This window comes from Netta rufina, assembly GCF_964035555.1.
Source record: "Netta rufina genome assembly, chromosome: 4".
In the NCBI taxonomy this organism is placed as follows: domain Eukaryota; kingdom Metazoa; phylum Chordata; class Aves; order Anseriformes; family Anatidae; genus Netta; species Netta rufina.
The window spans coordinates 36,258,200-36,271,787 of NC_140127.1; the positions used below are offsets into that span (position 1 = coordinate 36,258,200).

Consider the following 13,588-nt stretch of genomic DNA (forward strand, 5'->3'; position numbering starts at 1 on the left):
CTTTCTGAATTTGGAAGCATTACTTTGCCTAATCATAATAGCTGAATGATTACTGCTGACTCTCAAATCGAGGCTTTTCTAATTCTGCGTTTATTGATTCTAATTCATTAATTGGGATCATTGACTTTATGAGGTGGTGATGTTACAGTTTGGGTATGAATACAGTCATGCTGGTTCCCTTTTGGTGCTTTTTTTTAGTGCTTTAACATAATGCTGCTATACCAAGAACTCAGTTTTAATTACTGACAAGATCCTTTTAATTGGCTTTGAAGCCTGAAAACAGGCTGGTTTCTATGGCAATGAGACTGGCAGATTTTAAGTCCAAACACAGGAGAAGCAGACAACTCCGTACTGAGTAAGCACTTGAGACTGCCTGTGGAGAAAATGTGACTGGGAATATGTATGGAGAAAGAAATGTACTTCCATAGTTAGGAACAGAAATTGTCTCTGTTAGAAAGTCTGTGTCTCCAGTGAGAGTTTGAAGGTCAGTAGTGTAACTAGAAGTAAGGGTAGCATATCAAACCAGTGTTTAAAAAGAAGTTTTAAAGGAGAAAAGAGGAAAAAGCACGGAAAACTAAAGGTTTGCAGAGCTGTGAAATGATGATGAATACCTGGAGTGTGACTAAAGGAATACAACAAAAGACAGAGGAAGAGACAGACAGGTAGAGAAGCAACAGATTTCAAACGTGGCAGTTTCATGTGTTGGAGAACAAGGGCAAGAGGCTGGCAGATAATTCTTTGAATTGGAAAAGAGAAAGCAAGCGAGATATGTGAGGTATTCCAACAAAACCAAAGAGGAATGAAAATAGTGTACTGTGTACTGAGTGACAGTAAAGTACTAAAGGAAGTGAAATCATATTCTGTGTACAGTAGGATAAAAACACAATTCAGAAGACAAAAGGGGGGAGGGAAAGATACTCAAGAATGAAGAGGTCTTCATCACTGGGGGCTTTTGTCATGGAAAAGCTAGTTGCCTTGTTACTACCTGATCATTGAGATATCGATTGATTACTGGGAGCCAAATAAAACAAGCTGTAAAATGTGTATGTGGGGCTTGAAATGTTTTGGGTAGAAACAGGATAGGAGAATTTAATTGCTCACTATGACAAATTCCTGTTGGAACAGGCCAAGGGCACCTATGGCAGTACACAACCAAAGCTCAAGATAAAGGAGGCTGAGTTCATCCATTAAACATAAATTTTGCAGCTAGGAAGGGACAGATTGCAAGATAAAGAAAATCAGTGGATGGTTCAGGTTCAGGCTTCAAGCTGTGAGGGGGGTTTAGGAATGAGCTTCCGGCTGACTATCTCCATCTTTCTCTGAGCAGTGGGCTAAGTCCTCACTGGATAGTGAGAAACGGAGTCTGAATCAGATAGCTAAGAAGATAATGTAATATATGACAGTAGTGTAAACACAGAGGGAAATAGAAGGAAATTTTCATGCAATATTCAGTTATGTTGTGAAGCTGATTGCCTCAGTGTTGTGTTCACTGAAATGTAAGTAGAGTGCAAAGGAGGTCAGGTAGTTGTAGTGGATAGATCTGCGCAAGCACTTTAAGCATAATGCTCCCAAAGCTATCTAACTCAAAACATTTCTAAGTGAAACATTCAAGGAAACAAAGATTTGTTAGGTGAAACATCCTTCTGTATTGGCTGGTTTCTCATGTGCCCTCATAACATTGACTAGCTGCTATTAACGGAGCAGGTCAGACTAGCATGAGGCGGATCTGATTTAAAGCTCACGAGGGTTCACATGAGTGTGATTCAGTTCTGAAATCCAGAAAAGTGTGGTAAGCAGAGTATTTCAGCAATTTTATTCAAAAAGGTCTTAAACCTGCAAACGGCTGCTGTGCACTGAAAGGTTTGAGCAATGCATTGTTAACTTCCTCAGCTCCAGTTCTCCTGAATAACCGCAGTGGTCACACCTGACAATACAGAGAAGCATCATAGCCTCATCAAACACTGAAATATTTCTCTAAATTATTACAATTATATGTTCCTTTCTTCCTCTGGACCTTGGAAGCCCTGTTAAAGATGGTTTATGTGGCAAGGTGCTGGCAGCAGTGGGGGGCTGCAGAGGTGGTCCCTGTGAGGAGGGGCTGGGCCTACCCTGGGACGGTTCCAGCCTGCTCCAGTGGCAGCACCACAGGGTGGAGGAGGTATTTCCCTGCAGCCTGTGGAGAGGCCAGGCTTCAGTGAGGAAAATGTTGGTAGTTTTTGGTCACACTTACATTACTCTTGAATAGGGTGACTGGAGCTGTGTGGCTGGATGCTTGAATCTCTCCAAAGAGCAATCTGAAGTTGAGCTGTTGTATGGAGTCTCACGTTACTTGCATGGTGTGGATGTGAGCCATCTCTATGGGCCTCCTTCGCTCCATGTGGTACAACAAAAATTTGGGAATGAACCTAAGAGACGCAGGCATAAAAAAATGAAATTGGATGTGAGAGACTACATTCAGGGACTGCATTTTCTTGATCTGTAAATCTCTTCAGTTTTTCAGGGTAAGAACTTACCTAGCAATGTATCAGTTTTATTATTGTGTGTGCTTTCTTGGTGAGAACTAGGGAAGTAAGAGCTCTGACGTGCAGGTAGGGCTGGTGAGGCGTGGTGAGGAAGGAGGGAAGATAGGAAGATGACCGAGTTTTTGATGCAAGGTCAAAGTTACCTACAATGTTTTGCAGGGTGTCAGGTGAAAGTCCCACATGTATGAATAACCCTTAGATGGCAAACATTCCCTTTGCCATTTGTGAGTAGTATGTAACCCAAAAAGCCTGGAATTTTTTGCTTCTTTCAGTGGTAGTGGTTTGGAAAGGCAGGTTAGTATCACTCGCTTGTTTTGAGGTGTGGTAACTGAGGAATACATTACTTACTCTGATAGACTTGCATAGAGAATCAAGGTCCTTGAATTCTGCCTTATTGAAGGTGGATTGATGGTTCAACCAGGGGTTTGATTACTTCGTTTTTGCTAAAAAGTCGACTGCTATGCAAAAGATGTAGTGTATGCTGTAGGACTTCTGGTCAGTGCTCTTAAGGATACCATTGGGGTGCTTAAATATTTGTGTGGCCTGCCTGGCTCTCAGTGTAGGTGCGTGGTTAATTAATTCAAGGAAAGGGCATGTGTGAAAGCCCGCTGGAAGTGAAAGAAAGGAAGTATTATAGTGCGATAGTCAACCTGGGAAAACAAAGTTTTGTATCATGCTGTATTTATATCAAATACCTCAATTGTCTTTGTGAACTTCTGTGGGGACTTAAATGAAGATTATAATGGTAACTTAAAAAGTTTATTCCAGAATTGCAAAATGAAAAAATTAAATAAACCCAACCACTGAAGATAAAATTCTTAATTAAATTCTTTATCTTTGATCAAGAATTGAACTTTCAAAGGAAGATTAACGTAGAATCACGAGTAACCGTGGGATGATTTCATCAATACTAATTTGAACATGAAATGCATCAGCATATAGAATTCAGTCAGCTTTGTGAATTAAAAGCCTCTGATGTCTGTATTAGAAATATCCTGCAGATATAATTTATGTATCAAAGCTTCATTCTGCTTTTGTTACAGAATTATGGTGGTTAGCTGCGATGGTGCTTTATATACAGAATTATGGTGGTTAGCTGCGATGGTGCTTTATATTTTAGAGTGACAGTGGTTCATTGATATTTCCAACCATTTACCACGCCTGAGGTAGCAGTTGAGAATTGGTTTTTGCTAGTGTGTGTGAATGGAGAGAGAACCTTGAACCTTTTTTGAACTCTCCAATTTTGCATATTGGTGTAGGAGGGGGAAAAAGTGATTCCCTAGAAGATGAGGGGCTGTTATCATGGACACTGACCATGTGCGTTGTACATCTTTTCAAATACTGCCAGCAATTTCTTTTGTACTGTTCAACATGATTTTATGCTTACAGCTCTCCTTAATGAAAAATAAACCAAACCATAGTGTATCAGTCTTTCTGTCACTTTTACATATTTAGTGAATTAAGTCAACTAGGCCTTCCTAAGAGGGGAAAAAAAAAAAAAAAAAAAAGGCCAAATGAAAAAGCTGCAGTGAAAAACATTTCTCCCTACACCTTAGAAATGTGTGTGTGTATGTATATATTATTTTTAGAAGTCTGTCTATTAAACTGCAGTCTTTCGAGAGACAAAGGTTGATTCCAGTAACTGTCTATGCTTTTTTTTGAGACTCAGTTATTTACTGAAAGTTTCAGAGAAACCCAGGTTTCTGTTGAAGATTTTATTAAAATGAAAAGGGACTTAAGATTTTAAAAATGCTCACAACTCCCTTGTTAAAAACAACTGAAATATCAAAGTAGTTGTGGAGGAAAGAGGCAGTTGGTACTGTTAAAGTGAAAAACTTTTGAAATCTAAGTATTATTACAAAGTAACTATGACAACAAGAAGTTATTTTAGGATGATGGAACTAATACCAAAATATACTTCTGACTTTAGATGGTTGGGTTAGAGTAAGAGAGGCTTTCACTGGGGTTGGCTTGCACTGCTTTATCCAAGTATCAGTGCGAACATTTGGTATCAAGTCCATTCACTAGAGTTAGTAATGTTTGCTTCCTCCTTTTTCTTTTCCCTTGAGGCTAGTATTTGTGGCAGTTAATTCATTTTTGACTGACTACTTGTGTTTTCTACAGTGACTTTAGATGCGAGTAACAAGTTTTTTTTTTGCTTACCCATGAAATTCTCCTTCATAGGATGTTTCAGGACAAATATAATTCTACTGATATACCCACCACTCACTGGAGGCATTCATTACATTTGAGGGTTTGTCGGTATACAGTTTTATTTTCAGAAATACTCATGGCAGCTAAGTTTTGCCTCCATAATAAAACCTGGAATTAACTATCTGAGCTCAATAGGATTATCTATTTGCATATGATTTAAAATAATAGTCAACATGACAATATGAAAGAAGAACATGATAGTGATTTATTACTTACATAAACCTGTGTTCCTTTATTGCAACAGACGTTTTTGCCAATGTACATTTTGAAAATGGTTAAGACAGTTTTTATTTCTTATAGTATGTAAACTGGTTGTACGTAAACATTACATGCGTTGAATCAGCATGTGAAATATACTGCCAACTGTTCGATCTGCAGAATAAAACTTCCTACATTTGCAGAGTGGTATTTTTGTGGTAGTTTCGTATGCTTTTCAGAATTTAACTTAGTTGTTCTGAGTACCCCGAAGAAGTTGTTCTGAGTACCCCTAAAGACCTAAATATAGCAGAGTATAGTTTTGAAGTGATAATTGGGAATAAATTTCCAGATTTCAAAACTGGCACCTGTTAGATCAGAATACAGTGAATTACGTCCACTCACACTGCATTTCACGATGTCTTTCTGGTTTTATGCATATTAAGTATGATTCAGTATGCCTTTTGTGCTCAGCAGTCTGATTTCCACAGCTGAGAGGTAAATATAAATAGCACGATTTCAATTGCAAAATGTTGATTTCCTCCCAAAGCAGATGTTTTTTATTTAGCTAGTGGCAGAATATTTCAAGGCAAGATCACTGTTCCTGTTTATGTTTAAAAATAAAGAGAAAAAAAAAAGAACACCTTGGCATATTTGAATTTTGATTGTCAAGTGTTGGCTTGTTTGTGTGACAGTCTTTCATTAGCTAAGGCATCTTGGAAATCCAAGCTGCTTCTATTAAAAATTCAGAGCTTTTAAAGACTGAATGGTACAAGCAGGTGTTTTGCATGCCTGTAAATATCTGGATGACTGATGGTTAGTTTCAGTCTTGATGGTGGTTGCCTACATGCCACTTTTCCTTTTCTTTCCCCCTTTCTTTTTTCCTTCCCACTGGTACTTCTAAAATACAACGAAGTAAAACCAAACTTCTGAATTACTGGGCTTAGTGACAGAAGGGAGTAGATAACTGTGCTGTCACAGGTCTTACTAGAGCATAAGAGAATTTATCAGCTCTTCTAATTACCAGTCCTCTTGAAGGTTACTGCCCGCTTGTCCACCGCAGATGCAGTAGCAGATCACATGAGAGCTTACAGGTGAAATTTTTGTTTGAATTAATTTTCACAAACAGTCAAGCTCAGCTTGTTCAGGTTTGGTCACTCAAGGCAAATATATATTGTGTGCAAATAAGGATCAGATGAACATCTGCATCTCCCTCTGATTCTGAATATTCTTGTCACATGAACTGAATATCTTATTTCCCAGACTGAGCTGGGGCCAGAGGCAAGAGTTTAAATCCTTATTAGCACTTCTTAAAGTACCTGTGAAGCCAGAAGGACGTTTCCCCACTTTCTGCTCTTCTTCTCCCTCATTCTTCATGGATTCTTTAGTTCAGCTGGTCTGTGAAATCTTGTTCTGAATTCTTATCAGCAGCTGCAGGCAGATATTTACATTTCCTTAGATCCACTACCAGACAAACAACTTGTTCCACCTCTACTGGGATTTGTGCCAACACAATTTTAAGAGACTTCCAGACTTGAGGTTTGCATCTTTTGTCCCCCATAACAATAAAGGCATAGTTAATTGTAAGTGGCAGATGCTCAGTTTATGAAGTGCAAATGGGTTTAGAATAATGTATGTGGGTAAGTGCCCAAGGTTAGATACTCAAGTTAGGAAAAGGGAATTCAAGTTCACTTTGTATATAGAAAAGTTCTGTGTGTTGTTTAGATTTTTGAACTAGTTATGAAAGCATGCAAGTTTTCTGCTTATTAACATTATTATATTTAGTAATATTAGCTATGGCTCATTTAGGTCAAAATGATTTTGATGTCCTACCAAATCCTTCAATCCTTCTTAACACAGGTGCTTCATAGGGTTTTATGTTTCTGAATCAGTTGGTAACATATTCAGGGAAGCATTGATTTTTTTTTTTCTTTTGCAGTTCATTCTTCATTGTGTTTATCACACACCATGTCACACTGAATTTGCGGCTCTGTGAAGCTGTCCGTGCTACAGAATTTTAAATGCTTAAGAGGTGTTATTTCTTTCTGTGCTAATTCTAATCAAACGACTGACCCTTGCTACTTACCTGCATTTCCTTGGGAGCATTGGCATTTTTTAAAATGCCTTCTGTCTTTCGTCCTTAGGAAATTTCATCATTAAACAATTAGACTTCAGGCAGAACAGCAAAAGACACGTATATAGTAATGAGGTCAGAAGCTCCCATGCACAACCTGTTGGGCCTTCACAGAGGAGTTATGTCATGCTAAATTATCTGCATGTATTGATGAGCAGTATTCTGCCAAGGATGGATAAAATGTGGAGCAGAAAGTGCAGGTCTAATAGAAGAACTGATGAACACATCGATTCTGGTGAAATTACGTTGTCTCTCTCTGTCTGCTGCTCCTGCTAAATTCTTGTTTAAGTTAGCAATTCTGATAGCTACCTGCTAAGCTGCAGAATCTGTCCTGAAAAAGGGTTTCCCATTTCAGTTTGATTCATCCACCTGGTTTAGCAATATGTTAATTGCTTTTAGAACTGCTCTGTGGATAGACTTTGTGCTGCACCAAATACTAAAGAACAGGGCATTGGTTCAAGAATTGGATGGGCTGCGTGGCTCTGTAATGGAAGAAGTACGTGTGGTGGCATTAATGTTGTGGGATAACAATTTTGTTGTGATCCCCGGTCTGAATAAGAGTTCCTAACAACGGTGTTGATGTTTTCCGACTGCAGAGTTTCAGAGTGGAGAACCAGATCTTTACATTGAAGCTGCATCTAAGACAGACTGTGAAGCTTGGGCTGTGGCACTGGGAGAGGCAAATTCGGAAGGTTTGAGGAATAAAATTCAGCAGCTCCGGAGACTGATCATGGAAATCAAAGAGGAGAGAGCATCAGATGAAGCCCGTCAGTTTCTCCCTTCATCACAAGTAGACAGTTTAGGAGAGCCACAGTTTACGAGTAAGTGCATATATTCATTTTTTTTTTAGAGTGCTAAAATAAAAATGCCACAGAATATAGCAACATGGTTAGTGTTATAGACTGTGTACGTAATGCTCTTTTACTCGTTGCTTGACAAAATGCAATTGTAGAAGGAGAGAATTGATCAAAACTATCTGCATATATCATTACCAAATATACTTAAATTTATGCAGATTATCTTCAGAGGAACAAATATGTGATCACTACATTTCTGGCCTTTTTCTCCAATGTGTTTTCTTCATGAGACCTAAATATCCTGTTCTTGTTATGTGTACTACATGAATATATGGGTTACTGTGTAAGATAATATCTGATAATTTTCTTCTATTTGCAAAGTGATACTTAGTTTAGATACTTAGTGACACTTAATTTAGTGTTATGAAAGTGTACTTCATAATATAAAAGCACTGGGGGTATGAAAGCATGTAGCGATACATTGAGTCATGTTGGATGCACGGGGGCCTGAATTATGCCGTATTGCTGTGTACTGTATTTCAGTTGCCCAGTTACTTAATCAAGTCTGTGTCCAGCACACTCATAAAAATGTTCCGGGCCAACATGCTGACTCTGCTAGTGGTGAGGTTGAACTCTGAGAAATTTGTGGTCAGAGAAATTTTTATAACTCTATTAAAAAAAAAAAAAAAAAAAAGGGAGATTTATTTATTATTTCTTACTGACCAAGACCTTTCCAAGCTCTGCAGCTGTATTTTCTTTTTTTTTTTTTTTTTTTTTTCTCTGGTCAGACTCGAATGATTAGCTACAATAATGAGAACAATTTGAAACCCAGACCTATTCTGCAACATCAAATTTTCATGGAACTTGAACAGCTATTTTCTTCCTATATTTGTAACAAAAATCTTATTTTCTCGATTATATACCAGCTTGGTTCACCCAAGTCGGACCAATTTCTTCAGTACTTCAGTAATTTCAACTACTTAATAATGATGCTTATTGGAGATGATACATAAATGTTGCCATGAGACAGTTTCTTTTCTACAAGTTTAATCGATACCATAGTTGGGATTCAATTACTTCCTGCAGAGGGTGAACAACTCACTATTATTTAACCATCCTTCCTGTGTTCCTCTTATTGTGGTTCTGTGGTTCACTTCTTTGTCCTATGTAGGTAGAATATATAGCCCTTAGCAGTACATATGCAATAGAACTTGATTCCAAAGTGGAAGGAACTAAAATGTTCTTGTTTTCAGTATATGAAAAACAAAATCAAATACTGTTTTCTAATAAAGAGCAGGGTTATTTTATTGACCTACATGTAAATTGTAAAACAACAACTTCGATATATTTTCCTAGATTAACCTAATTTACATACTTTCGCAGGACATACTTCTTGTTTTTATTTTTAATGTGATAGCGTACCCATTTAAAAAAAAAAAAAGAATTGTAGTATCTGTCAGGAAAACATTATGTTCGTAGATAATTGGGATCAAAAATCTTACAGATATCAATACCTGATTTTTTTCTTATTTTCTTTTCCCGTCAGTGAAAAGTTTCTGTTATTAAGACAGAAGTCATCTGTAGAGGTTAAATTTTTTTTTCTGGATAAGTACTTCATGCAAAGACCTCTTTCACTCCCAGTTTTTAATTATGAAATGTTTCTCCATTGGCAGTGGCAGGTAGTTAATGAGTCATGAATAAGGCATGTAAAACTTTTAAGTTGTATTTAAAAAATATATTAAAATGAAATTATTTCTAATATGTTCTTTTCTTAATGTTAAAAGGTATTCAGAGGATTGCAAATGAGCCAAAGTTGGAGTTCAGTCTTGGTAAGATACCATTTTTTTTCCTTGCTGTGTGTATGCATATGTGTAGTGTTATGTAGTGCAGCATATTGCCTTTTGAAAAAGAAAGAACGTAAGAGCTCTGGTTCATTTAGGCAAGATAGGCAGGAGACCTGCCTGTGTGTGTGTCTTTGAAATGCTGTCTTGGTATTCCTGTTTGGTTAAAATATCTGAAGATCTGCTGACTTCTCAAATGCTCTACTTCTCTACCGTGCTGAAAATCTGTCCCATAGTTCTGTCGATGTTGTTTATGAAATGTTACTAATTAGAACTGTGTTTAAGATGCACTTTTAAAAAAGACCTTTCATTCAGATGGTAGAACAAACCTTTATTTAAAAGCCTTGATCTTTTTTAGAGACAGGAATGGATGTAAATGTTTGCCTAATTTTCCCTTTTTATACTTTCAGTTAGTAAAATAACTTCATTTCAGGAGGTATTCTGTCAGCTCCAGCCACCCTCTCTATACAGGTGTATACAGCATGATAAAGATGGCTGAATAAATCAAGAAAGCTAGTAGAATAATTATGTAGTTGTACTATGACGTAAAGGTGCACGGTATTTGCTTCCTGAAGAGTGTACCATTTAGAGAAGTGAATTATTAACTTTGTTATTTCTCTTTCAGTGCAAAAACTTGAAATTTCAAACTTGCCAAACATGAAGATAAATGATCTTTTGCTGTTGAAAAATTAAATGCAATAATTCCTTATCAGAAATCAGACTAATAGCTAGGCTTCTTGCTTATTGTCTCTTCCTATAAACAGTAAAATCACAATTTGAAATAACAGATCTTCTGAAATATCTCATGCTATATGCTTCGTATTTTCTGAAATATATAAATATACTTGGCAAATTTCTTATTTTTGTATTCCTATAATCTGTTAATATGCATCTTGTTTTATAGTTGTACAATGAGAAACTTTTAAAGCTGTTCAGTATCTGTTATATTTCCTCTGATAGAAACACTTGGAAAATGTCTATTGCAAAGATTCTACAAGAATTGGAAAAATCTCTTACATAAAAATCTTCAGGGGGGAGAGAGGGGACAGTTTCTACTACTATCATGCTATCACTTCCATTAAATGTGTCCTACCCAACTGTAAGGGGGCAAGAGATCTCTTGTAGCAGTGGATATTCTAGTTGTGGAAATCATGACTTTAGCCTTTCTTTTTTTTTCCTCTTTTTTTCCTTCCTGTTTATTTACCGTACCAGATTGGTCTTCCCCCCTGTATCACCGTGTGTGTGCAAGAGAGCAAAAGAATAAGAGTGCAGTAAAATCCATTGAACTCCACTGTTTGGAGAACTTTACCCACAAGGTCTCCTTCTGCAACCCTCCCAATACAGCAAACACAATGGCATCAGTGGTGTGACTGCAGGCTCTCACCTTGTTCATCCTGTCACTTGTCCTTTGTGGCCTTGTCCTTTGAACTGGGTTATGCTTGGCTTTTGTATGGTAGTAACAACACTGATTTAAAAGCAGATATCCTAAGCTATGCCCTTTTGGGCAGATGCAGTTCTATTGGATGCAGTAATTTCTAGATTCTCGTAAGTATACCAGGGTAGTTTCACCTGTATGTGTGTTTTTTTTTTTTTTTTTTTTTTAAACTAGATGGTTACAGCTGTAAAAAATGTTGTGGAATAGTGTTTTTTCTTCTGTAGGGTCTACTTCTGAAACTTATAAAAGTTGGCACAGAAGAAAGGCCTAGTTCTCTCAGGAAATTACCATGCTAAAAAAATGATAAAAAACTGTTTTTACCTTTCTATTTCTAATACATTTCTAAAGGTAACTTTCCTGTTTCTTTCTATAAGCATTTTTGTAGATGATGTGACTGGAGTATTTAGGCATAGCTAGTAAAATTGCAATGTTCCAGCCATAACAAACTCCCAGAATGACCCTGGTGTGGAATTGGAAAAGGGAGGAAGGTGCTACAGACAATGGCAATTAGATAAGCTGTACTTCAGGAAACATTTTTATTGTGACAAATGTGCCCAGGCCAGAAGAAGTGTTTTTTTTTTTAAAAAAAAAAAAAAAAAAAGTGTGTAACTATATTCAGATGTTTTCATGCTAATGCTTGATGGAGCTATATTCACCCATGGTGTCTTTTGCATTTTATTTATTTATTTTTAGTAGGAATTTATTTTCTGGTTTATTCTGCATCATTGTTGATCAAGTCATGGAGTTGTATTATACATTGAAGTCTGCTTCTGCTGCTCAGGTAACAAGTAGAAACATAAACCTCGTGTTTTTCACTGGTATTCCTGGTCACTGCTTATAAGTCAGGGATATTTGGCAGCAAGGCTGACCCTTAGTGTCTTATTTTAAAATAACACTAAACATTAATTTACATCATGGAAATCCATGTGAAGTGACTGAGTGGTCCACAGAAGACTTCAATGTGTCATAAGCTGTTATCCTTGTTACTGTAAGATCAATATAACCCTGGCAGTATCTCCTACCTGCCACCACCCCACTCACCACCACTGTGCTGTAGAAATGGACATGAACGCAGCAGCTGCTTTTGGCTTGTGGATGTGAAAGGAAGAATTTGGCTGGGAAAGATGCACTGCCTTGCAGTATCAGCTGCGCCAACTATCTGCCTCTTGGCTGGTGGCAGGCCAAGAGCATTGTTTGGCTGCTCTATCTTTTGGAGGCTTGAATTCTGTAAAATTAGACTGTTAAGGTAATTTTGTTCAATATCCATATTACAGCAGTGCGGGTAGCTATAATTTTAGGAATCAGTAAATAAATGAGAAACTTAGTACTTGCTAACAAAGGACTTCCAAGGCCTTGTTGTCCAGTAAACCAAAAAAGCATGGTAAGGAAGGGTGATACATAGAGATTTGCTGCAAGCAAGCCAACTACTACAAGGTGTACCTAAAGTAACCACATCTTAGGGCTCTGTAGAGACTTGTAAAAACGATTTAACTGGTCTTAAGCGTTTATGTTTTGGAAAACAAAATAACATATAAAACTGGTCTCCATTCCTGAAATAATGGTTTATATCTTTAATTTTAGTCACAGACGTATGAACAATATTTGATTAGCTAAGTAGAAATTAGACTTCGTGTCAAAAAACACGTATGCAAATAAACATTTGCTTATGTCAGCTCATATGGACATGCCTTTAACTTTAAAAGTATCTTTCAGTTATTGCCACATAATTTATATTTTTTCTGTCACTGGTGAATAGTTGATCAATAAGTAACTTTCAGAAATGGAGCTCACCAGTAATTAAGATAGAATATGGCTTTTCATTAATGCTTGCATACTGTCTGATGCAAGATTACTGCACAGAGTTAGCTCTTTCTACAGGTGTTTGTTCTGGACTTAACTGGTTTTGGTTGCCAGTTACTGTTTTGTTTTTCAAAATAACCAAGTCTCTGAGTCCTGGATCTAACTACACATGGTGTAGGTTCCTGACTTAACGCTGATTGCAGTGTAGCTACTTTGTAGTATGAGCTTACTTAGCTGAAATATTAGGTAATGGTTATAGGATATAAATTATATTATGCATACAGGTGAGCACTTACGAAGTTTCTAAGAGCTTGCATCTCTAAAGGTAGTTGCATTTACTTCATGATGAACTGATAAAGCAGCACAGGAAAACTCAATAAAAAGGAGGGAGTAGGGCAGAAGGCTCAGTTGGTAGTAGAAGTGCTCAGAGCTGAGCTCAGTAATGAATGTGCCATTAATATGGAGAAATACATTGGAGAAAATAAAATCTAAATGGAAAGGTCATTACTGTTTTAATGTCCAGTAGAATTTCTCTGGATGCATTTCAGTATTCTTGAATTTCCCTAATTGGTTAGAGGTGTGGAGACAGCTGAGGATATTACCGTTGTGGGTGTAGTATAATTGTCTAGATAGCTGCCTAGGAAGTCATA

General features: G+C 37.2%; 1 protein-coding gene across 3 annotated transcripts in view; it reads left to right on the top strand.

The window, feature by feature from the left end:
- The window catches only part of INPP4B (inositol polyphosphate-4-phosphatase type II B), a 296,612-nt gene that overhangs the window by 102,244 nt on the left and 180,780 nt on the right, over positions 1-13,588 (top strand). For all 3 annotated transcript variants that reach the window (XM_084285787.1, XM_084285788.1, XM_084285790.1), the window contains exons 5-6: positions 7,662-7,886; positions 9,647-9,691. In XM_084285787.1, the coding sequence (XP_084141913.1) occupies positions 7,662-7,886; positions 9,647-9,691 (270 nt within the window). The remainder of the gene's footprint in view (positions 1-7,661; positions 7,887-9,646; positions 9,692-13,588) is intronic.